This window comes from Bactrocera tryoni, chromosome 4 (assembly GCF_016617805.1).
Source record: "Bactrocera tryoni isolate S06 chromosome 4, CSIRO_BtryS06_freeze2, whole genome shotgun sequence".
NCBI classification, from domain to species: Eukaryota; Metazoa; Arthropoda; class Insecta; order Diptera; family Tephritidae; genus Bactrocera; species Bactrocera tryoni.
In genome coordinates this window covers 27781883-27807322 of record NC_052502.1, presented here as the reverse complement: position 1 = coordinate 27807322, position 25440 = coordinate 27781883, and the positions used below count along the sequence as shown (strand labels likewise).

General features: G+C 33.3%; 3 protein-coding genes across 6 annotated transcripts in view; 2 read left to right on the top strand and 1 right to left on the bottom strand.

The window, feature by feature from the left end:
• LOC120773913 (solute carrier family 41 member 2) overlaps window positions 1–15693 on the top strand; it is a 74475-nt gene extending 58782 nt beyond the window's left edge. For all 4 annotated transcript variants that reach the window (XM_040103105.1, XM_040103107.1, XM_040103104.1 and 1 more), the window contains 7 exons: window positions 2369–2709; window positions 10264–10588; window positions 10735–10881; window positions 10988–11135; window positions 12545–12750; window positions 13158–13306; window positions 15253–15693. In XM_040103105.1, coding sequence (XP_039959039.1) covers window positions 2369–2709; window positions 10264–10588; window positions 10735–10881; window positions 10988–11135; window positions 12545–12750; window positions 13158–13306; window positions 15253–15456 — 1520 coding nt within the window. In that variant the 3' untranslated portion in view covers window positions 15457–15693. The remainder of the gene's footprint in view (window positions 1–2368; window positions 2710–10263; window positions 10589–10734; window positions 10882–10987; window positions 11136–12544; window positions 12751–13157; window positions 13307–15252) is intronic.
• Window positions 15694–17928: 2235 nt separating this feature from the next.
• LOC120773753 (myosin-10) lies at window positions 17929–20564 on the top strand. The gene is made up of 2 exons (XM_040102819.1): window positions 17929–18409; window positions 18469–20564. The coding sequence occupies exons 1-2, from the start codon at window positions 18342–18344 to the stop codon at window positions 20435–20437; spliced, it is 2037 nt and encodes a 678-aa protein (XP_039958753.1). The 5' UTR covers window positions 17929–18341; the 3' UTR covers window positions 20438–20564.
• Window positions 20565–20934: 370 nt separating this feature from the next.
• On the bottom strand, window positions 20935–24737 carry LOC120773752 (late secretory pathway protein AVL9 homolog). Its single transcript, XM_040102818.1, has 7 exons — window positions 24382–24737; window positions 24100–24303; window positions 23226–24042; window positions 22578–22979; window positions 22329–22509; window positions 22200–22267; window positions 20935–22130 (listed from the first exon to the last, which is right to left on the bottom strand). Exons 1-7 carry the CDS (start codon window positions 24463–24465, stop codon window positions 21604–21606), a joined length of 2283 nt encoding a protein of 760 aa, XP_039958752.1. The 5' UTR covers window positions 24466–24737; the 3' UTR covers window positions 20935–21603.
• Window positions 24738–25440: the final 703 nt, after the last annotated feature.

Here is a 25440-nt window from a genome sequence, read left to right as displayed (position 1 = left end):
ATATTTTACAATAAATTTTATTTATTAATGCACATACTAAGTGCGTGATGTACGAAATTTTATTTGAAATTTGTCAACTTTGGTTTTTACACAAGCCCTCCACCGATTTGGCGATTGATCAGTAGTAGGTTCTATTGATATTGACAACACTGCTCGAAACAAAGATATTTTGATACTCTCCAATATTTTGTGCGGTATACGACAATTCATGTTTTCCAACTTTGATCATAAACTGTAGTTCAATGGTTTCAAATCTTGACTTCCAGACGGTCAATCATCGGCTACTATGAAAGCAGGAGAGTAGAATCTTGTTGGAAGATCCAATTCTCTTCATCGAAGAGAGTACTACTTAATTGCTTTAGCACGCCTTGTAGAATACCCCAGCAGTACACTTTTACCCTAGTTTTAACTCCTTTGTCTTAGGACTTTGAAAGAGACGCCCAACCACACCATTATATCAGCTGGATGTTGACGTCGTTCAACCCATGATGAGGACTTTGTCGTTTTGTTTATTAAAAACTTTTTCAATGGTGAACATTTTTTCATCTATAAAAGAGATACTTGCATGGCCGTTGACCGCACCACACTGAAGAAGCCGCTGTATCTGTTGAACCGAATTTGCTTCAATAACATTGTCAGAAGATGACCAGTGGACCGATAATAGACTTTGATATGGAAATCATCTCGAATAAGTATTGAGATTGATCTGGTCAATATATCCATTACTCTTGACATACAATACATAGATTTCTATTTTCTAAGGGGATGTCTGCGAATGCGTTCGCGAAAAGTTTTTATGACTGATTTGGTTCGAACTTTGTTACGTGAGAACTACCACTTTGGTGGAAAAATGATCAATAGTAGGATAAACATTCTCGAAATATTAAGTTTATTTAGAAGCTCATAAATTTCACTTGTGCTTTTACCACACTTATGTAAAGCAATCATCGCAATATGATTTTCTTTAGCTCTTAACTCCACTGTTAATAAGCGAAAGCGAACAATAAACTAATTATTAAATAATAAATAACAAAATAACTGAACTTTTCTCTAACCTTGTTGTATGCATTGTAAACTTTCTAACGGAATTTATGGTAAGACTAAGTACGAGTATAAGTTTTCGTCGATATCCATTTTTCTGTAATTGGTAGGAAATTAAATTAATGTGCGTCATGTTTGTGGTTCACGAAATCTTATAAAGTCAATGCAAAAAGTTTAATTACAATATTATATACATGTTTACATGTAAATGCAAGATTATAATTAGATAATTTAATTAATTAATTATATTAAAATTTATTCGCGAACTAGTTTTTAATGTTTTGAGATATCAACTTCGCACACGTGTTTTTAGCCCAGTGTTATTGCCATACAAACTGATCGCTCAAAATCGAGTTTTGTATGGAAATTTCTGTCTTTGAAAAGATATCTTCACGAAATTTGGCACAGCTCATTGTCCAAGTCGGAGCTACAATAGCCGAGAGTAAATTGTTTAAATCTAGACTATAGCTGCCATTCAAACTGATCGATCAAAATCAAGATTAATATCTCTGTATGCACTTTCAAACTATAGTAAAGGAAGTGCAACTATTTTGGTGTAGCCGAAGATAACGTTTTTTCTTGTTTTTCTTATTTAAAGAGTGATTTAAAATAAATTGTGTATATCTACATATAAGGGTAAGGTATAATAAAACATCATATGTATATTTATAAAACCATTAATTATTTTAGCAACTAAGTCGCCTTCTCGTACCGTAATCTACATACTTATGTAATTAGAATTTCAGTTCATGCCACTGTTTATATTTTATATTGTGACTATTGTCATGTGAGTCGATTATTTTGCACAACTAATTAAAGTTTCGCGTGACTCAGAGCTTCCGCAAAAGTCCATGCATTTATTTTATCGATAAACGTGAAGAAGTGAAATTGTTTGAACATAAAGTATTTGAACTCAAAAACTTGCACACACAAAAAATACCGAATTATTTGCCTACCACTCACACAAATACTTATATACACATTTTGTATATAGTACATATAAACATCTGTGTGAGAAATCATAGGCCTTTGGGTTATTTTTAAGTAAAATACAATTTAATTGCGCTTTTCGTAGAGCCTTATTTACCTATGCACGATTTTTGTAATTTTTCTCCTCAAATTGATTTCAATATTTATGAGTATGCACTTTAGTAATGTGAAATTATATATTTAATATTTTTAGATTTATTTTTATTACTACTTTTACCTATGCACACGTTCACTTATCGTGATAAAAATGTATATTCGCAATTTTGACTTATTGTCTTTCGTTCTTTTTTTTGTCTCTCCCACCACATTTCTTCTTATTTCGACTACTCGTTTACAGACACCGACAATGACAAGTTGTCCGGTCTCCCACAATCGACGACTGGTTCACTAAGCTCAATCATCACGACGTCCATAGCATCCTCAGAACCAGATCCTGGCACGGGTGGTGGTGGTCGTGGTAGCGGAGGCGGTGGTGGTGGAGGTGGCAGCAGCAGCATTGGCGCTTTAGATGCGAGCAGTATTGCCGGTGTGCCTGGCAGTAGTGATGAGAAGTTGGCCTTAAATCGACCAGGTATTAAGCAGGAGAAATGGTCATCAATATTATTGCAAGTGTCGATACCGTTCTTTTTGGCCGGTGTGGGCACAATCGGTGCGGGTATTGTGCTCGGCCGTGTAGAGGTGAGTCAAAAGAAATTTCGCATAGGATATTTGTAGTTAGTGTAACTATGTGGTATTGCAAGTAAAATGCTAAAAGTCATTTTTAATTGCTTGTGTATGATGGGAAAATTGGTATTGTCACACGATTGTCAACTAAATCCAATTTTTTTAATTATATACTACTTTTTCATAGAGATGTCTGTGATAGATACGATAAGTATATTTCAATTGTGTTTTTCTTTTTTTTTTTGTTTTGGCATATTTTAATTGCTAAAATCTTACAACACACGTGTGTTACGAAATTTCAATTCAAATGCGCAGTCATTTTGTGCATTTTGATTATGATTACAGATGCGATAACAATTCTGTAATCACTTGTACAGATAATGTAATTATCCCTACATTACAGGTATAATAAAAATGTCAATATTTAAATGTGCGATAATTTTCTCCCACAAATGAAGTATTTGTAAACTTCATGTATACAATTAATAGGCAAGAGGAAATTTTTGTGAAAAATTATGACATTATATTTTCTTTAAGCGTCAGGGCTTATTTATTTTTTATAGTTCATTTAATTAGAGTCATATCTACGATAATTTAGCTTATTTAATAATTTATTAGTCATTGCTATTCATATTAATTTTAGCGTAGATTTTGCTAGTTTTCTTGAAGTAATAAATATACACCAGATAATACGGTGTATATATGTAATTATATAAATTTTATCTGTATTCGCTTATCCTTTTAGGGCACAATAGCCCAATGGTGGCAGTACTTTCCCTTACTTTCATCATGTCATTCATATCCAAGCAACTTGGTACCAGATAATAACCAATAACAGCAATTTTTATTTACTATGCCTATAAAAAAAAGTTTGAAGTATAGAAATACCTTCACGTTTTCAAGTTTATACATTTTTGCGTTACTTTATTATTAGTCTGCCGTCCATTTAATATTCCTTTAACGGCAGTAGGAAAATCCAAAATTATTCTCGTAAAGCACCTTTAAACAAATTATAAGTATTGAATATGATAAATATGGTATAATTGAAATATCTCTTAAAATACCATCTTCTAATTCGAACTAAGCAAGCATCAAATGCCTACTACTACTAACTTAGATACACATATAGTTAAGTATATTACCAACTGATCAAATTTGACCCGGACTGACAAAAACATGTATTTAAGCTAATCCGAATGCAAGGATGGCAGTGCTTAATCCAATTTTCTATACACTTGTTATAAGCCGCGGCTGGGATGGCCTTCATTGCCTTTACCGAGTTTTGATTTTTGTTGATTTCGGTTAATTTTTGGAGCGCCAGGTTGTTGGGCAGTTTCGACGTTTATTCATAAACAAAAATCTTGTCACCAATAATGATGCCTTTGATGCCTGTCTCTTTTACGTCTACTTAACGTCGTTTTTGCAGAATTCAGTTATTTTTGTAGGAGTCTAGTATTGACATGCTTCATACCCGAAACATTAACGAAAATCTATTATAAATCTATTGGGTTGTCGAAAAAGTCTTTTCGTATTCATAATCGAACTTCAATTTCTTTTTTTATATTTATAATGAACTTTGATGAACCAAATATGTACTATTTTGGTCGACCACTTTTTGCCATTTTTCCGCCATCAGTAAAACTTTTCTGGTATCTCGGCGAAAAACTGCGACAAGGAATTTTCACAGGCTGCTCTTGGAGCCAACTTTACTCCATTAAAGGAGTTCTTCATTGACCGAAACAAATGGTAGTCCGATGGTGCAAGGTCAGGGCAATATGGTGAATGCATCAAAACTTTCCAGCCAAGCTCTCCCAGTTTTTGCCGAGTCATCAAAGATGTGTCTGATCCAGCGTCCAGATAGAAGACTAAGCCCTTTCTGTTGATCAGTTCTGGACGTTTTTTTCGATTGCTTGCTTCCATCTCATCAGTTGTTGACAGTAAAATGTAGAATCAATCGTTCGACCAGGCTGGAGCAGCTCATAGTGGATGATTCCTTTCCAACCCCACCAAACACTCAGCATAACCTTTCGTGGCGCCAATCCTGGCTCTGCGATCATTTGTTGAACTTCACCACGCTTGGACCACGATCTTTTCCCCACATTATTGTCGTATTTGATCCACTTTTCGTCTCCTGTTACCATTCGCTTCAGAAATGATTCGATTTCGTTTGAGCAAAGAAGCGCAGATGTTAATTCGGTTCATTAAATTTCTCACAGACAATTCAAACATCGAGCCTCTTTTTGTAGCCAGCCTTTTTTAAATGGTTCAAAACCGTTTGATGATGAATGTTAAGTTATTTAGCGATGTCATGGCTGCTTATGTGACGGTCCTGGTCAATCTTTTCCATTATTTCATTGATAGGACCAGAGCGAGGTGCATCTTTCACATCGAAATTTCCAGAACGGAAGCGAGCGAACCATTGTTGTGCTACACGAACTGATACAGCATCGTCTCCGAAAACTTCACAAATTTCATTGGTGGCTTGCGTGGCATTCTTCCCTTTTTTGTACATAAATTTCAAAATATAGCGAATTTCTTCATTAATTTCACTCATTTTTGAACAGCTGTAACTTTTTTTCAACTTCCCCGAATTTAATTTTTGGTTAAATGAAGCTGAAAATCTCACATTTCCAACACTATATGGTATGACACAATGTAATAGATAGCAAAATACGAAAAGACTTTTTCGACTACCCAATATATATTGATCCAAGTTAATACCACTTGGTAACCGTATCCAGATAAATAAGTATTCATTTTTTAAATTCATACAGCTAAATGTGCAAATACTTAGCATTATTACTTTATTATGACATATTTGACATATTATCCTATTATTTAACTCGTGTAAGTCCCCATCAGCAAAAGCTACACAGAAACTTCAAAACCTAGGTTGCATCAAAATAAAAATCCCCAAAAAATGTGAATAATTTGCGAAAATTTAAAATGAACATGCATTAAATTCTGTTGCAGTAATTAAAATTAATGCTGAAAATAATAATATATTAATATTAAAGCAGCTGTGAAATTAAAACTCTCTTGCCACAGGCGTAATCACATGTCTAGATACAAACATGTACCCTAAACTATATTTATTTATATACTATCTAGACAACGGGACGGCATATTATCTCTAAAAACAACACCTTTGCATGTTTGAGACTAATTTAATGACTGCAATAGGCGTCAAATATGTACAGACATGCAAGTGCACAAGTATATATACTAGTACATATATCTAAATACTTTTTTTTAAGTCTCGTCACACTGATTCAGTTTTATTTGACTATTTCCAAGCTTTTCCTCTTTATTGTCAGAACTGATTGTGCTTTTGTTAGAGATTGCGCCACATCAAATTATGTGTGTTAATATAAATTTGCTTATTGACATTTTCATTACGGCGTGTTAAAATCTTAAATAAATAATTATCTATACACAGCTTTGTACTCACACTTTATTTGCGAGTGGAATATTCCGTTAAGGATTTATAAAACATTTGCACAAAGAGCGTTCCCACGAATTTAGGTGTATAAAACTGATAAATATTGTTGTTTGTGTTAAACACTTCAGAGAAATTGTAATCCCATACATTCTTAGAAAATACTTATTGTCACCAATTGCTCCAAAATTTGTATTTGGGCTTAGCATTTGTATGCAGTAGGCGTGAAATTGAAATCAGTTTGCACTCACTGCAATAGAAGGTGCGAATTTAGACTTGAGTCACTTTGAATGGTTGAAACTTAATTAATTGAGTACATAAAACAAAATTTTACATTTAAAGACATCTAATATTAGACAGTGATCAAAATGTGTGGAAATTATAAACAAAAACATAGGTTTTTCTAAAAATAAAGTAAGGGAGTAAGGAAGAGCTAAGTTCGGGTATACCCATTTCATACTCTCTTACATAAGGCCTGTTAGTTATATGGGGTCTTGGGCGAGTTTTCATGCGATTTTATTCATTCTAAGCACAAATATTCACCGTTATATAAAAAATACGACCTCTCAATTTTATTAAGATAACTCACATATTGGTCAATATATGCGATGTAAAATCACCAGAAAGCTCGAAAGTCTTTATGTTAGGTATATAGGGGCTAAGAGAAGTATTGACCCGATTCAACCCATTTATGGTACACAGACAAACTACTATCAGGCACGGATTCTCTCTGAATTTCAATTGTATATCGCACATATTGACCGATATTTTCGGTCAAAAGTCAACTACAACTACAAATAAGAGTTTCATACCATAATTTGGTCCTCAGTTACGAAAGCAATAGGTTTTCGGTTAATGGCGTTTTATGGGCATGTCAGTGGTCCTATTACGCCCATCTACGAACACGTATTTTTTTTGTACTAAAGAACCTGCATACCAAATTTCATCAAGATATCTCAATTTTTACTCAAGTTACAGCTCGCTCGGACGAACAGAGAGACTGTCACCCGGATTTCATCTCGTCTCGTCATCCTCATCATTTATATATATAGCCCTATACCAATCTCAATTAGTTTTAGGGGATACGTGAAACCGTTAGGTGAACAAAACTAACATGTCGCAAAAGTAATAAGAAATATTCGAGGCAATAATCTAAATTACTAATACGCCTAGTATGACCCAAATATAAAGAATGTGTGGATTCAGTTAGGTAAAATATATTTTAAAAATTCGTAGTGTGAGAGCTGAGAAACTACCATACATTTCACTAAGCAATTTAAAATTTCATATAGTGTAGATTAAAATTATACTTAAATAGACACACTTAAGAAGATTAAGATAAAAGCTGACCATTGAATACACGAAGGGAATGTTCAAAAAAAGTTAAGCTCATAATAATCTCAATTTTAGGAGTTTTTACCATTGAAATGGCCATATTAAGTAGGTAGTGACTGCAAAACTCACTAGCTAAGGAGCAACCATACAGGACAGATTCTCTACGAAACCCACCACATACATGGCAAAACCTTCTTGACCGACAATCCTAGCTTGGTCACTAATTGTGCCGGCTCACCGCGATTCTACTGCTATTACTTTCCTATTTCTTTTGTCTATATTCTCATTGTTTCTTTTTTTATAAAGATGATCTATGATATCTTAAACTACATATATATTAAAAACTGCAAAATTTTATACCAGCTTTTAGAACATTATGTCGATTACGCGTATGGAGGAACTATAGAAGTTTTGTTCATTTGTTGTAAAAGACCTAAGGTCCTCCTTAGCTGTCTCATAATCTAAAATTTCTATCAGTAAAGTGCTAAATTAATAATAACTTAGCTGATGATCCTTTATTAGAGCTAACATACTTGGATATCGCGAAAATGATATCCTTTTCATTTCTGACAGGAAAACAAATTTATGTAATGTCCAAAATTAGGGTTTCGTGTAATATCTAAAATCTATGTAATGAGAGAATTTTGCAAGTAGTTGAAAGCGAGTTTTGAATTCTTCTACCTGATAACATACATAAAAAACTATAAGGCGAATGATCTTCCTGTTGCAATTGACAGCTCATACTTGGAGAGATTTTCGTGGAGGTGTCTTAGAATTAATTTTTCAAAGTACCAAGCATTAAAAACTGTGTTTCCGCTCTAATGTATATACGTATATAATATAAGTGAAAGCTTTTTAGCATCACCTTATTTCCATGATATTTGCGAAAGACAATTAAATACTTACTAAATTTTAGAATATAACTTATCGCGTAAATGTTGATATTTTTTAGTTTTTTAAATCCTTAAGTAGTAAGTATAAGTGGCTGATAATGTCAAAATTTTGAATTAAGTGGCCATGCAGAAACTTGAACTTTATCTTAATACAAACGAAGGAATTGATACTGCTGAAAGCACGTTTCTTCTTTTTCTTTGTATACTCATATTTTATCTCCTACATTAAAGCTTTTGACGCATTATAAATCCAAACAAAGACAGTATGACATAAAATGATCAATTATATTTATTTGCTTAGATAACTTTTTTGATACCCTGAACAGGGTGTATTAAATTTTCCACGTAGCTTTTACCCACAGAAAGAAACGTCGGAGACCTTATAAAGTATATATCAATGTGATTACATAAATCGATTTAGCCATGTCCGTCCGTCTATATACATATATACGAACTAGTCACCCAGTTTAAGCTGGACCTTGAGTAAAAATTTAAATATCTTGATGGAACTTGGTATGCGATTCACTGGCAAGAAAAAGGACGAGTTCGTAGATGGGAGTAATCAGACCACCACCACGCCCACAAAGCCCCATTAACCGAAAACCTATAAAGTGCTGTAAACAAATGCTAAATTAAGATATAAAAATCTAATTTGCAGCAGGGGATCGCAGTAGCAAGGGCCATCTATGGGCAGAAACCTTTTTAAAAAGTGGACGTGCCCCACCCTCTGATAAATTAAATGTACATATCTCTTAAACCACTTAAGCTACAACAACCTCAGCTAGCGCAAATATTATAAGAATTCCTACTGACAGTGTGAGCTTCCATATAACTAACATAAAGGTTCTTAAACTTCCGGGTGACTTTATACCGCATATGTATATTGGCCACCATGTGAATTATCTCAATAGAAATGAGAGTTATTTACTCATAACAGTGTATCTTTGTGCCTAAAATGGATAAAGTTGGGCGGTTAATGGACCTAGCCCCCATATAACAAAGATATAAGGTCCGTGTGACTTTACTTCATATAACTGGTAATGGTATGTGCGGTACCTTAATGAATCGCAGGAAACGCATGTTAATAGTATGCAGAATTCGCAAAAATTAATGAAATCGGGTCGGTACTACCCCAACTCACATATTTTACATATATGTATATAATTGGTATTCGACGCAGTACCCGCCGGGGAAGCAGAGGAAGAGGAAGACCTCCACTCCGTTGGAAGGACCAAGTGGAGAAGGACCTGGCTTCGCTTGGAATATCCAATTGGCGCCACGTAGCAAAAAGAAGAAACGACTGGCGCGCTGTTGTTACCTCGGCTATAATCGCGTAAGCGGTGTCTACGCCAATTAAGAAGATATAATGATTTTCGTTTTTTGAACAAACCTAATTTCGAATATGTCGCTCAGTGGATTCCGATCCTCTGGTTGACGCTTTGCACCTTAAGATATTTCACTAGCTGTAATTCTTGCAAGTTGCAAGAGTATAAACTATTCAGTTGCACCCGAACTTCGCCCTTCCTTACTGGTTTTATTTTGTTTTTGTTGATAAGAAAACTTTATTGTCGCTTATTGATTTATATAAATATATTTATATCTTTTAAATACCGATGCAATAAAATAAAGAGAATTAATTATTGCCAACATAAAAACCTATAAATTAAACTGTTAGTTTCGATCGCACTGCATATTAACGTGTGATTAATAAGCAAGTGTATCACATTTACGTGGTTTCCATTTCAACTATTTTGCTTACAACGTTTTAATTGCCTTCTTCCTTTCTTGCTATCACAAATTTATGCAGATATACGAATGTTTACATATGCAAACATAGATTACTAATAAATTAATTTTTGTATTTTTTCACAATTTCTTATGCCACTCACATATGCTGCGTAGAAATGGCGTGTTTTCAAAGAGATCACCGAACTATTCATACTCGTTCCGTCACTGCTTGGCCTCAAGGGCAATCTCGATATGTGCCTCGCATCACGTCTCTCCACACAGGTCAATTTGGGTAATATGACGTCACGTAAAGAAGTCATTCGTATGATTGTCGGCAATATAGCATTGGTTCAAGTGCAGGCGACGGTTGCGTCCTTTTTGGTTGCTATGTTTGCCATTGTTGTTGGTTTGGCGATGGATGGTACATTCTTTTTTGAACATGTTATGCTGCTGATAGCGTCCTCTATGTTCACGGCGACCTCATCGTGCTTTGTTTTAGGTGAGTTCCTGCAGAAAATGTTCTAAATTATTTTTTTGAATATTACTTACATATGCATATATGTACATATGTATATTCTCTAAGCACTTTTGTTTCATTTTCGTATCAACAAAAGTTTTTAATGATTATTAATATTTTTTTTACAGATTTTGTGTTAGTGGCTGTGATATTATTGTCTGAAAAATTCAATTTAAATCCTGATAACTTAGCAACACCGTTAGCGGCATCTATCGGTGATGTCGTTTCAATAAGCTTGCTCTCCTTCATCGCTTCATTGCTATTCGATCACATAAGTGAGTAAAAATTTACTACTCAAAAAAATTTACTACTAAAAAAACATTTTTCATAATATTGCCTTACTAAAAAAAAAACTGTTTTTATTTATGTTATTTACTATAGAAACTCATTTATGGATCACATTTGTTATAGTCGCTTGTTATTTAGTGCTTTTACCCATGTGGGTTGCTATTGTGCTCAAAAATAAATATACTCGTCCGGTATTGAAGAGTGGCTGGGTGCCGGTACTCTCTGCGTTGTGTATAAGTGGGTGAGTAATAAATATAAATATGTGTATACTTTTTGTGTTTTGTATATACAAGCATAATATAGTTAAAACCCAATTCTGCACGGAGTAGTTTCCTTATGAAAACTCCAATTATGTATATAGAAACTTTAATTAATAAATAAATATAAAAAACCAACAGAACCAGGTTTTATATTGCCTCTAAGGAAAAGCGAATACAATTATAGATAATAAACGTAATAATAATGTATCCTTAGACTTTTTCGTAAATATTTAGCATTATAAATAATATTAGAGTTCGCTTAAAAGTTACGTATACCACCTGTAGTACTTACAAATATTCGATCAAATTTGACCCGGACTGGTTCATTTAAATTTCGTGAGCAAACCGAATCAATAAAAAAAAACGCTGAAGGCACTGAAGGTCATCTTAGGCGAGGATTAAAACAAGTGTATAGAAAATTAGATCATGCGTTGGCATGTTTTATGGGCTGTGAAATGTTTTTTCAAGGCGATAATAAACATTCGTATTAAAATACGTGAAAATGTATTTTTTTCTGTCAGTCCGGTTTAAATTTGATCAAATGGTATAATATGAATTTTTAAGTGAAACTTTAGCCACAGTGTACTTTACTTTAAAAATTAAAAATAAAAATAATTTAATTATAAAAAATAAAAAGTAGTAAAACTAACATAAATAATTTCGAAATCACTACCAAAACGTAACAAACTAAGAAATCAATTTTAATTTATAACAAAAACTGTTAACAAACTTTTCTAAATACATTTATTCCAAACTTAAACGCATGCCTAAGGGCCTAATATTCAAAACAACACCAAAAACAACAAATGAAATATAAAAAGAAATAAATATAAAATTAAAAACAACTTAGCTTTTTAGCTTTCAGGTCATAAATTTAAAGTAGAACTTTGCTCAGAGCCACGGAAAAAAAATCGAAAGAGGGAAAAAAAACATTAAAAAAAATCATGCCAAACAGCATGTGTAACTGGAATTGACGTCAGGCACTTACAATTATATTTACGTATGCTTGAATTTCGTAAAAAACTGACAAAATCTGCAACTCATTTGTAGTAGCAATTTTAAAATGAAAGCAAAAAATAGCTATAAATAAACTCATTGCTCTGAAATTTGCCAACAAGTGTCCACTTGTGAAGCGCAAATTTGCGTAAGCGTAATAGATCTGAAGATTAGATTTAAGAATAGAATGAAAGCACTCTTGAAAATCAGTGATTACAAAAAAAGTCAACCTACATGACGTATACGTAACTTCTTAATTCTCATAATTTATTATTATTATTTTGCTTTTAGTAAAAAACATATTTTGGTTTTTATATTATTTTTTTGCTTTAATTGAAGTAAATATTTTGGTTTTTATATTTTATATAATTTTATTTTGCATTTTCCTTTCCAGCTTCGGCGGTCTTGTGCTCGATGCCTCTGTTGAAATATTCAGCGGATTCGTCTTGTTTCAACCAATTATTAACGGCATTGGTGGTAATTTGGTGTCGGTGCAAGCGAGTAAAATCTCAACAATGCTTCACCAGAGCTCTATTATTGGCATTATACCACCACATACGAAGATTTTCGAATGGCCATGGAAAGCGCTATTCAAAGGAGGTAAGTTGAAAATGTTGTTCTTTGTATTCAGTTAAAATTCTCGGGTTGTTACTCACAATTATCAAATGAGTTATTTAACAACCTCAATACAAGAGTTGTATTTATGTATTAATGTGACTTTTTTTTGTTTTGATAAATATCGATCATACTATGTTTAATGTCTGCAATTATATTTTTATATTTCTCAAAGCAAAGTGAAATTATCTACTGCCTTCAGTTTTTATAGCTGACTTTTATTCATTACCAAGAAATTTTTCTGGCAAATGTTATATAAATTTTAGTATTTTTAAAACGAACATATGTTATTTTTTATAAATCATAATTTTCATTTATTCCTTAGAAATAGTACTTTAAATTTATAATATATTTGTATATGCATATATCTAACATGTTGCCCCACATTTCAGTTCCATATGCTAAAACGGCGCGCATACTCCTTGGCATGTCAATTCCCGGTAATATTGTGTTCGTGTTTGTTGCCGATTACATACACATGTCTACGTCCACGGTTACTATTGCTTTCGTTTTATCTTATCTGACGGCGAGTTTAATTCAGGTTAGTATAAAAATAATCGTTTATATCTTTTACATAAATTTTTAAGCATTATCAAGTTTGGTTTGCTCAGCAAAAACTAGGAATTTTGCAGGCTTTAATTGTTTGGTCAGGGTTTTGATGCTTTGTAAATTTAAAACTGATATAATTATATTGTTAACTTATTGTCTATGTACCTTCATTCTGGCTAAGGATTAATCAAAGATGTTTATGTAAAAAATTCTAACATACAACGGTATCTCCCAAAGTTACACCGTTTGACACAAATATAACGAAAGAAAGTGGTTTTAAGGTCTCTCATTCGCTAATACTTACTTATTACGTTATAGTTGAAATTTATAAATTCACAAAAATACTTCAAGAGAAATGACTCACCCGCTATCCTGTCCGATTTCGAGGTCAGTTCTGTTTACTTCCATCACGTGCTTATTCATATTGCGACCCAACCCCACTCAGAGCCTCTATCCAACTTAAAATCTTTGTTAAAAAGCCAAAGTGAGCGAGTTTTCTGGGGTCCAGTTTTTAATAGGATATACACATGCAGTCTCGCTATTAACACGGCAGTTATCTCTGCAAAGTGTCAGCCCCACATACTTAGGTGATGGAATACCTTGACCATCATCCCAGGCTTCTACCAAATTGCGGTCGCTGACTGTGCGCTCAGAGCTAGTCAAGGAGTTTTAGACTTCATTTACAATAGCAAAAAATTCCCGGAAAACTGCAACTTTCTTCGACGGAAACTGCAAAGCCGACGAGCTTGTTAGAGATGGCACCCTTACCCCAATTTCATCAAATTGAAAACGAGTCGGTACTTCGTTGTCCTCTTGATCTCTACCGCTGGATCTATGGATCGTGACGTCGGCAAGCGCTTGTCAACAATCAAAACTTGTGCATCTGCGAGATCCTTTTGCTTCAGAGTCAACAAGGGTCCCCTGAATAACTTGGTCTTAGCAAAATATAACTCGCCGCAATTATAGATGTTCTCTCCAATAGGATATGATCAAGCAGGCTTACCCAGATGTTTCTTTAGCAAGAAGTGGTGATAAAGAAGAGGCAAATTTCGGATTGGCACACGCCGGCGTCTCCTCGCCCAAAACAGGGAAGGATCAGCAAATCCAATGTGATGCTTATTGTCTTTTTTGACAACAAAGGCATCGTCCACCACGAATGTATTCCTCCTGAACAAACCGTCAACTCCAAATTTTACGTGGAAGTCCTCAAGAGACTCAAACGAAGGGTCAATCAAATCGCGGCGCATCGACGCAGAAAGAGCCTATTTTGAAAGTTGTTAAAGAATTGAAACGATTGATTCAATATTTTTTTTTTAAATCGACTCAGTCCTATTACTTTCCGGACCAGCCCTGTACACGCGGTGCAGGTAAACATTTCGGCAAACGTTTTTTTACCAAAGGTTTATGAAGGAAAGCGAAGTGGAACCATCTATACACTTTCTCCTCTATTACCCAGACTATGATTGACATGACTCGGTAGGCACACCTTCTTTAAAAAAATTTGTGGTAGAGGCAAAATGCTTCGTCGATATATGATGATTAATTTTTAGAAGATTTTGGGTTTTAAAAAGGACCCCGATGCAAAGCTGTCCATGTGAGATTCGACGCTACCTTTGGTACGAGGTTTAACTCGATCACCTAACTTAGCCTAACCAAAATATTTGTGTCAGTTCTAAAGCTAGAAAGCAAAGCACAAAAAAGTAGATTCTGCGACGAAAAAAAAAAATATTTTCAAAAAAACAAAAAAATATTAAAGTAATAGCTGCAAGGAAGAAACGTGAAATTTTATATCCCTACATAAATTTCTAATTTTTCTTTTAATCAAACAAATTAACATGAGCAAAAATATTTTTAATCATATTATGTAATTACTTTAAAATCCTTATACCAAATTCCCTCGCAATGTTTAACTTTATTAATATTTTGTTATGATTTTAGGTTATGTTACTGTTGTATATTGCTCACGTTATTGTGCATGCAATGTGGAAATGGAAAATCGATCCCGACAACTCATCGATTCCTTATCTAACTGCGCTGGGCGATTTGCTGGGTTCAAGTTTATTAGCGCTGGCTTTCCTCTTCCTGCTTTCGATTAATCAAGAATACGGCACTGAACTGAACGAACTCAATGCCTCGAACTGAGAGCGAAAAAACGAGCGCCCCAAATAAATTACATATATGTACATATATGATAATAAAGGAGAGAGGGGTGTGAGGCTTCAACGTTTAGGATAAAACAAATAAATACAACAATTAAATGAAAGGCTTTAAAGTGATAAACGAAAATTTATTAAAAGAAGAAGAAGTTCTCGATTTTCCCAAGCCGAAGCGTGGTAAAGCAACAACAAAACGCATACATTTACCAACCAACCTTCAGTACGTACCTAAAGAGCATTAATTTATTTTTTTAAGCCAAGCCATAAATGATAACCTTATAAAATAATATATAAAAAAAAAAATAAAATAACATGAAAGCGTTAAAAATCGATGATTTTAATATAAGTATATGTATTTATGTAAAAAGTTATTTAATACTATTAATTTTAAAACGAAAAGTGGAATGTTGGGGTAAAAGAAATAAAAACGAAGGGGTACAAATGAAACGAATTGCAAGTGCGACTATTTATAGTAACTGTAAAATTATGTAGTAAAGAAAACGATTTATAAGCAAAAGGAAAAACAAAACAATAACAAGGCAAGTATGTGTGTATATACGAGTAGGTTAAACGAATTATGCGCGAATTTATATTAATGGCAAAGATTAAAAAAAAAAATGAGAGTTATGAAATTTGCTGGTATTCAAAATGTCACGCCTAAAACGCAAGCCAAATCATACACCTACATATGTATGTATGTATTGTATTCAATTGTGAAAAGACTTGCATACAGATAGTATTAAAAACATATATGTATATTTGTATATGCTAACACCAGAATGTATGTATGTGTATATGTATGGCGGTGAAGTATATGCCACAAATGCAATTAAAAACTCGTTTACTCGGTAGCGTTGCAGATCAATACAATAATATTGTTAATAATTATACGCGTAAATAAAGAATTAGTACAGAAAAAGTGTCAGAAATAAAGTAAAATAAATTAATAACCAATTGTTCACAAAATAAGCATAATATTAATGCAACATATGTGTAATTATTAACGACAAGTGAGATTTTTTAATATTGATTCGTAAACTAGCTTGAGTTTGTTTAATTAAAATAATGCAATAAAGTCAAAAAGTATATAAAATATTAGTACTTAGTTCATTACACCTTGTTAAAATGCAAAACGAAAAAAAACATACATAAAACAACTCAATTATTACATAATAAGTAAAGTACGTGAAACTAAAACAGATGGCATGATTAAAAAGCTTTAAGTTCAGTATGTTTATATTTAATATTTTTATAATTTATTTATTTTTACATTCCATTTTATTTTTTTTTTATTTTATTTTTTTTTATATTATATTTTATTGTTATTTTTTAGTATTTTTGTATAAATATTTTTTAATAATTTTTTAGTTTTTTCATATTGCCTTTGCGTTTCTGTCCACATTGCAAGTATTTGTAACTATTCTTACACACCTTGCCCTAAACCACCGGTTAAATCAAATGTTTATTATGCCACTTTCTCATTGCTACATATGTTTGTTATTATTTTATTAATAATAAATATAAATATTAATATTAAGTTAATTAAAAATATTCAAAAAACAATATTGCCAAAAAAAAACAGATTTCATTTTTGTAAATCTGTACACAATATTTTGTTGGTATGTATGCAAATTCGAATGCTCATTTAAGTATTAAGAATTTATGCATACGATTATGATTTTAATTGTGCGACGGAGTTTTTTAGATAATAACTTATAATGTAGATAAAAATAAAAAGTAAACAAGTATTTAAATATGTTCCAAAACTATTACCGTTATGTAGTTAAAAAGCTTAAAATTTATTTAAATATCTGTAAAAAGTTTTGTTAAATTTTTACTTTTGAATTTTAAAGTAAAAGTTCCCATACTTAATTCAACATATTTTTATTTAGTAATTTAATTTATATTTTTAGTGATTATTTAATTATAATGGCATTCGAGTTAAATTTACATGTCACGTGTACATGCAGCCGCGTGCGGGTTTTTATGGGAAATGTGATCGATATTAAATAATTATTTTTAAAATAGAAATTGTAAATTGTGTATGCTACTATTTAATTATGTTATATTATGTAATAATTTTTAGTTACTTAAGAATTACCGAGAAAAATAATTTGTAAGTAAACAACCAAATAAAAAAGTATAAGTAAAATTGCGAAATAAAATGTTTAAAAATGAATGGGTGCTCGTTATTATTTTGGGGTTGTAGGAACTATTTTACGGTATTAATTTTGTTTCAATCCATTATTGGTAAATTTAAAAAATATATAATAATAATATATATAAAATTTTCGGAATTATGAAATAAATACAAATTTTAATTCAAATGTTAATTAAATTTTTTTTCAATGCATTATTTGTAATTCTGTCGAGAAGACAATAATGTAATTTAATCCTTTAATTTTTAACCTATTTTAATTATAAAATTTTGAAATAATTTGTATAATAAATAATAATTACTAACCAAGCTTTGTTTAATATGTACCTGGACCACTCTGTAGTTATTCAAATAAATAGCTTTTCGTTCGTATTGTACCGCAGGCAAGTTTGATATTTCATTCGAGACTCGTTCAATATCAATTGTGAAGTGCGCGAAATACTAGTAACGTTTGTCCAATTCGATTAGGTTTTTTGACAAATTTAATTAAATTTATATAAAGACATATTGCAACAAACATCATCAATTTACTGTTGATATCATTTAACTATTCAACATTTGCCATTTAAGCAACCAAGTTTACTTACATTATTAGATATTAAAGCAACAAATCGTATATTTTAATGCGCCATTTGTCAAGGGATTTCATTTACTCAAAAAATATTAAGTAAAACATTTGCGCCCAATAAGAAAGTATAATTGAAAACATCACAATGCAGCATCCACGACGTACTTCAGAATTTCAAGATGAACCTGGTACTGCAACAAAACGAAACTCTCGGTTAGTTAAAATTCTTAAAATAATTTTTTTATTTTCTAAAAATCTCGAATACATTTAAGGAGCACTCAAATGCGTCAAAGTCGCATAGCACGACCACACTCAATAGATCGCCAAACCTTGGGACTGCCTAGCTCAGCAAATCGTGGCAGTAGAATCACACCCCAAAAGCAAGCGCAAAACAATGGCTTTACGGAAGCGCCTGGTACTGCAAATAAGTACACCACCAAAACGAGCCGCATTGCGCGACCTTCTTCAGTGGAACGTCAAACATTGGGTATTCCTGGATCTGCGCTGCGCGGCAGTCGCACCACACCACAAAAAACTCCAACTTCAATTAGTAAAACAGCAACGCGTGTACTCTTCACAGCCGAAAAACAGCGAAATGCTCATAACGACAAGAAATGGGTACAAGAAAGAGCCCAACAGATTACGGAACATTTGAGAAAAACAGCCAAGCCTGGTGCCGTACACGGACTACCGTGTGAATTCTTCGCGCGTAGTGGTTGTCTACGTCAAATGTCAACTAAACAATTTATAGGAATAATCAATCATTTTCTTTACTATATCTGGGGTACACGATTCACTGTAGGCAATAATTACATCGATGATATTATTAATATAATGCAAAAACTACAATATCCACATCAAGTAAATAAGTCATGGTTAAAGACGCCAAATACAACACACTCATTTGGATTTGTAATTCAACTATTTGACTTCTTCATGGATTTTGTGCCACCCCATGATGAGGATGAAATAAATGATATAGAATTTGATTTTGAGGATCCTGAAACTCTAACACAAAGTTCGCTTATGCAAGAATCGCCGGATGCAGATTTTACAGCATTAGTTTTACAAAATTCCGAAGAAGGTTTTAAGCTCTGGGATAAACAATTAGATGATGATCTACATAATCTGAAACAGCAGACGTGTGATGTGCTAATTTACAAGCGCTGTGGTCTACAAGGTATTACAGCGCTAGATGCACAGTTAGAAGAACTAAAAACTGATCTTAGTGACGAAGAGAAAAAACGACCTAAAATAAGCGAAGAAGAGGAAGAACGTTGTAATCGCTTAGAAACTGAACTTAAAGAAATACAAGAACAAATACAGACAGCACAAGAAAGTTTAGAAATAATAACTAATAAATTAACTGAATTACAAGAGGAGAAAAACGAATATAAATTCGAACACACACATCTAGAAAAAAAAGTAGAACAAATACAAAAAATGCTTTCTACACAAACGGTTAGCGTGGACCGACGTGATGCCCTTATAGAGGAGTTAGAACAACGTAAGTACATGTTACAACGAATGGAACGTACTTTACGTGATCTGGAAGGTAGTCAACACCATCAACAAGTTTTAGTATCACGCCACAAAAAACAATTGACCGATCAAATCGTCAAATATAACGACCATATACGCAATATAAGTTGCACCAAACTACAATGTGATGAGAGTGTATTGCAGTTGCCTCTCAATCCGCAGCTTGAGGATGTTAAAGAACGCATAAAAATGTTGGAAGCAACATACGCGAGTGTCCAAAACCAACTACAACAGATGATACAGCAAAAGCAGGTACTTGATAAGCAAGCACTTCAACTGAATCACAATATAAATACAAATTTAAAACCAAAATGTGCTGAGCTTGAGATGGCAATAAAACACGCAGAGCGTGGCGGTAAAGAAATTGCAAAACAAATGCAAACACAATGTACCGTTCTGGATGCACAGTTGCATAAACTAGAGGAACGTATACAACAGTTACAAACTGATTGCAAGTCATTAAAGAATACAAAGCATGAGAAACACATGGCATTAGAAAAATTAGAAAAACAAAATGAAGATTTAATGAATCGCGCTGAATTGGAATACAAAACGGTTGCCGATGAACGCGAAGCATATCTTAATGAATATGAGACGAAACTTGAGCAAGCAAATCAGATATTATTGCAATTCGTTGAAGAAATAGAGCAACGCGAAACAATGCTGAAACGAATCGAGGAAGAGGAGGTAAAAACTTAATTAAATACATTTTATATTATATAGTAATGAAATGGAATTTAATTTATGATCTTTGTTTTATCTCTCAATATTAAATACACAATAATTTATTACAAATGCAAGTACACATAATGATCATATAATTAAATTGCTATATCTATATTTTATCAATAACTTGTCCAAATACGTACAATGTTCTGCCTTTAAATATTTTTTTTTTTTTATATAGTTATGATTTGAAACTTTTTTTTTAGGGCTTAGTACTATAAATTGAAAACATTGCTATAAAATGTAATTTCGCTGAACACTTTTTCAACCCTCCCCGGTAGATTGTAAATATAGTTTATAGTATAACTCACTGCTTTGTTATTGGCAAAGCAAAATCAATAGTTGTGAGCTAATGATAATGATTATCTCTCAGTTTTTGGATTATAAAAGTTTGTAATGTTAACGAAATCACATTTATATAGCAACAGAGTTTAGCTTCATTGCACAATCCATCATATTTATATGTCATATACTGAGTTCTTATTTTCTGTTCAATATATTGTTTATTTATTGCCACACACAGTTTACAAATTAATTTCTGTTATAGCTTCATTTCAAAGGTCATTGGTTGTTAATTCGTTTGTTAAATATAAATTGCACTTGGAACAGCTTCAAATAATTACCGATTAATATACTTATACATTTCTAAAATAGGACGATTTAGAGCTTAGCATAAATGGAAAAGTATACAAAAATTTAAATTAACAAAATCTCTTGCTCAGAAATTCATTTTGTCTTTAATCGTTTTTAATTTCTACTCATGAATCGTTTGGCTTAAATCTCACACTGAAAAATGATTCCAAAATCACACTTATTATTAAGTAAACCTCTTACGAGTATGAAATTCATTAATTTGACTTGAGCGCATTTAAAATAATCTTTGAAAGTACTTTGGCGCAAACTTATGGCAACTAGCACAAATATATATTGTTTTATACTAATAATAATATAATATAATATAAACCATATAAAGTAGAGTTTAATGCGGGTCGTATTAATTTAAATTAGAGATTTTAAACAAAATATTTTCCGCTTGGGAACTCAAATTTTTTAAATTAAGTTCAAATTAATAAATAAATATCGACGAAAACATTTCAGAAAATAATTAACAAATTAAAATTTATATTTTCTTAACGAATTTATACAATAAATACATCACCATTGTCTCGTGGTGTCTCATTTGCCACATCTGTGCCGCAAGTTGGGGTTTGCAGAGGTGCGGCTTTAGGTTTATTCAACACATCGGCTTCCCGCCCAATCTCGACAATGCCTTGTTGCAATTGTTCTCCGCTAATATCTGTTTGACTATCAGCCTCTCCACTTATATTCTTATTGTCCAAAACAACTTCGTCTTCGCCTAGTTCTTCAGCACTGTCAATAAGTTTCTCACTGCCGCTACTGCTGGTATTACTACCAGTGCAGGTCATTTTCTTTTCGCCCTCAATATGTATATTTACGCGATCTGGATCTTCAATGTTTTTTTGGAATGTAATCGAGATTTCTTGTGGCTGCTCCGTCAATTGTTGTTCCATACTCGGTTTCGCAGATACCGCTGTGCTGTTCTCTCCATCACTAACTTCGGCGGGGGCAGCAGCCTGTGTGGGAGGTGTAGTGATGGAGGACCACCAGGTAGAGAATGTGCCCTTCGCCTGCGAGAGTGCAACTCCTACGTGTTGATAGAGAAATGTTACTTCTCTTGCTCCTCATACATAAATATTTTGTGTTTTGTACTTACCAACTACACGGCTGGTTGTGTTTACGGCTTGATTGATTTTGCGACCACTTTCACTGTTTTGCATTGTTCTTGAAACAAAAATGTAATCAAATTTAGAACTAATTTAAACAAAAATCTCTTATGACCTACTGTGCAATTTTTAGCTTCATATCGGCTACAGAAAGTGTACCCGCAAATGGATGTCCGGCGGGCAAAGCGTCGAAAAAATCAGCTTCAGGTCGCACATCGTACCATTCTTGAAAACATTGTGTGCGTTTAAATGCCTGCATAAAAAGTGCATTGAAGTGTTCGTTGTCTTTGGTAGTAACATCTAAAAGGCATTAATGCAAATGGAGTTAGAAATTAAACATAAAAACTAGTAAGCCTTATTCAGCCTACCGCTGCACACCGCCGTACGTAACAACGCTAGAATATAGCCTTGAAATTGATCACGTATCCAATGCTCGCTGCCCTCAGCGTCCTCTTTTGGCGATTGCACATGTTTAAGCATATAGTCCATGAATCGTAAATCCTCAGTACTTAAAATCAGTTGTCGTCGTACTTCTCCATCAAGTGCATCTATATTGGCATTTTCTACGTCCACCAACACGTCAGCAAGTTGACGTTTCTGTTGGAACAATACATTCGAAGTGCCAATGACATAGCTCAGTACAGATGGATCACTAAGTAAATCCATATATGGCAACGAAAGATACGGCAAGAATAGATTACCACTGGCGAAAATTGAAATAGGTGCGCGATATTCGTCTGGGTTTATGGAGCATAATGTGCATAGCGTTGCTAAAAGTAAAAAATAATCATTAGAAAAATAATTTTAGCAATATTCCTAAATATGTATAACAGCGTTTTAAAAAAACAAATTCATTCAATAACTTTCTCTCAAATCTCAATAATAGAACTCAAAACCATAATAGTTTGGTGAAATGTACACATGTGCTATTTCTTAGTTTTCGATAGAGTTTTTACTCTCGCACAACTTTTCTAAATGCATATATATTTTTTTTGCTTTGTATATTGCGCACTTACATGCCAAAGTGTCGACACTGCCTTCTCGAGTTAGCGAATCGCTGCGTGCAAACCGTTTGTTTCCTATGTCGCCGGCTCCCTCCAATGAATCAAGGCGGTTGAGCTCTCTTGTTGACTGCGACGATGATGTATTAGTTGATGTGTCATCAGTAGCCGCTTGGCTCGCTGCTGATATAGCAGATGATACCAAAGTGCAATCATCTACTGTGTCACCGGTGGCACTACCGCCGTTATCTTCTTCACTCTGACAAACTTCTTCCACTATTTTTGTTGTTGGCTGTTGAGCATTTTTCTCATAAGGAGTTAAATATTCTTCACCCTGCTTCAATTCTGCTGTCTCCTGGTGTATAGAATCGGTGAAATCCGGCATGGGTGATAGTGGTCGTGATGTTCGCACACAAGCCACCTCTTGAAAACCTTTCTCCAGCAGACGTGGGATTAATGATGCGATGCCTAACACCAGCACACACATACCACGTACCGGTGAACCAAAGCACACAACTCGACGTTGCAATAGGAACAACTTGAAAAGAATGAGCACCTTATGGCGCCATTGAAGTACGATTTCACGTAACGATAAACCAACGTAAAAATTACGTAGTGGTCGTTGGGTTTCATCATCCAATAAGCAGGCATTGAGTTGTTGGTATGCTTTTATAAGTAGTTCCGTGCAAGAAAAATCACCTTTCTCAAAAAATGCATCCGCGATTAACGAGAGTTTAACCTCTATATAACCATATATAGGCAGTCGAGCGAGTACTACAATTGATTTTTGCACTGTACTTCGTGTCATATCTGCTGTGCGAATTTTTAATTTCTATAAAATAAAAAAAAATAGGAGGAGATCTATTATAATACTCTTTCAAATAATTACCTCAATTGGTATTTGTCTATAGCACGATACGCCATACACACTCTCCGTTGGTTCGGTCAGACTAGGCAAATTAAAGAAAACTGTGTCCTCTCCAAAGTTATGTGAACCATCGGGCAGTGCTAATGTAGGCAAATATTTCCAACCAGATGGACATTCATTTTTACCCGTTGTGTCTGGTATTAGCGGTGGATATGAGAACTCAACCTAATATTTCAAATTTATAAAAATTATGTTTACAATAGCTGCTTTACAATATATTTTTCATGTTCTACTTCAGTCTACCTGGCAGCCTAATTTGTGGTGGAATCCCACAACCAGTATATGAAGAATAGGTGGCCTATTTTCTCCTGCAGTAGATAATGCCATTGTATGTCTTGCCGCTTAGTTCAATATTTTGGTATCCAGAATCTGTACACAACCACTGATTCCCCAAATATTTTTTGTTTTCACAACTTTAAAACTATGTGCATTTCTACTCTATATTAACATACTAAAGTAGCTGATTTACTTAATTCACACTACTTTATCAACTTGAATAAATGATTTTATCGCTAACGTAATTACACTTATAATCTTTCCATTAGTCGGACAAATAAGTTTTTCGCAAATTGTTTGTTTCAACGCCAGAAATGACTGTCAAATTGAATGTGAATGTTCTTAAATTTACCGTGAATGAGTTCAGGTTGTCAAAGAACAAGGAGAAAACGTCGCGCGTTCATTTATGTTTCACTGAGGGGTTAACTACAGAAAATTACCAAATTTTTTGCATACATTTAGGCGCAAATGGAGAGAAAGAAATCTAATAAGAACTTAAATTTATATATAAAACAATGTTTTATGAACATAAAATGTTATAAACAACGTTTTACGTTCTCTGGTATATTAAGCTTACCATGAAGTGGTAGAAACGTTCCTATAAGATATATATAAATAATCAGCATGATGAGTGGAGTCAATTTACAGAAAGACGCCTATATAATAAATTAGTCTCTCAATTTTTAATTTTTGCGTGCCTACTTTTCTTCCAAAGGAGCAGCTCATTTATCGGTCCACTATAGCATATAGTTGCCATAACTGAACGATCAAAATCCACCTCTTGTATAGACAACTTTTTTATTTGACGAGATACCATAATGAAATTTTGCACGGAAAATTGCTTAAGACAACGGTCCAATCTCCGAAAAAATGTTTAGATCGGACTTACTAAAGCGTATAGGCGCTATACAAATTGACTTACCAAAGCCAAGATTTGTATCTTTATATACCCTTTTATGCTAAGTCTTGTGAAGGATATAGCTTCAGTGCAGCAGAAGTTAACGTTTTTCCTGTTAAATATGCTTT

Coding starts and splice junctions, on each gene's coding strand:
- LOC120773752 (XM_040102818.1), bottom strand. CDS start 24,465: ATGGCATTATCTACTGCAGGAGAAAATAGGCCACCTATTCTTCATATA. Junction 24,043..24,099: donor ATAGACAAATACCAATTGAG/GTAATTATTTGA, acceptor TTTATTTTATAG/AAATTAAAAATTCGCACAGC. Junction 22,268..22,328: donor ATGAAGCTAAAAATTGCACA/GTAGGTCATAAG, acceptor TTTTGTTTCAAG/AACAATGCAAAACAGTGAAA.
- LOC120773753 (XM_040102819.1), top strand. CDS start 18,342: ATGCAGCATCCACGACGTACTTCAGAATTTCAAGATGAACCTGGTACT. Junction 18,410..18,468: donor GCAACAAAACGAAACTCTCG/GTTAGTTAAAAT, acceptor AATACATTTAAG/GAGCACTCAAATGCGTCAAA.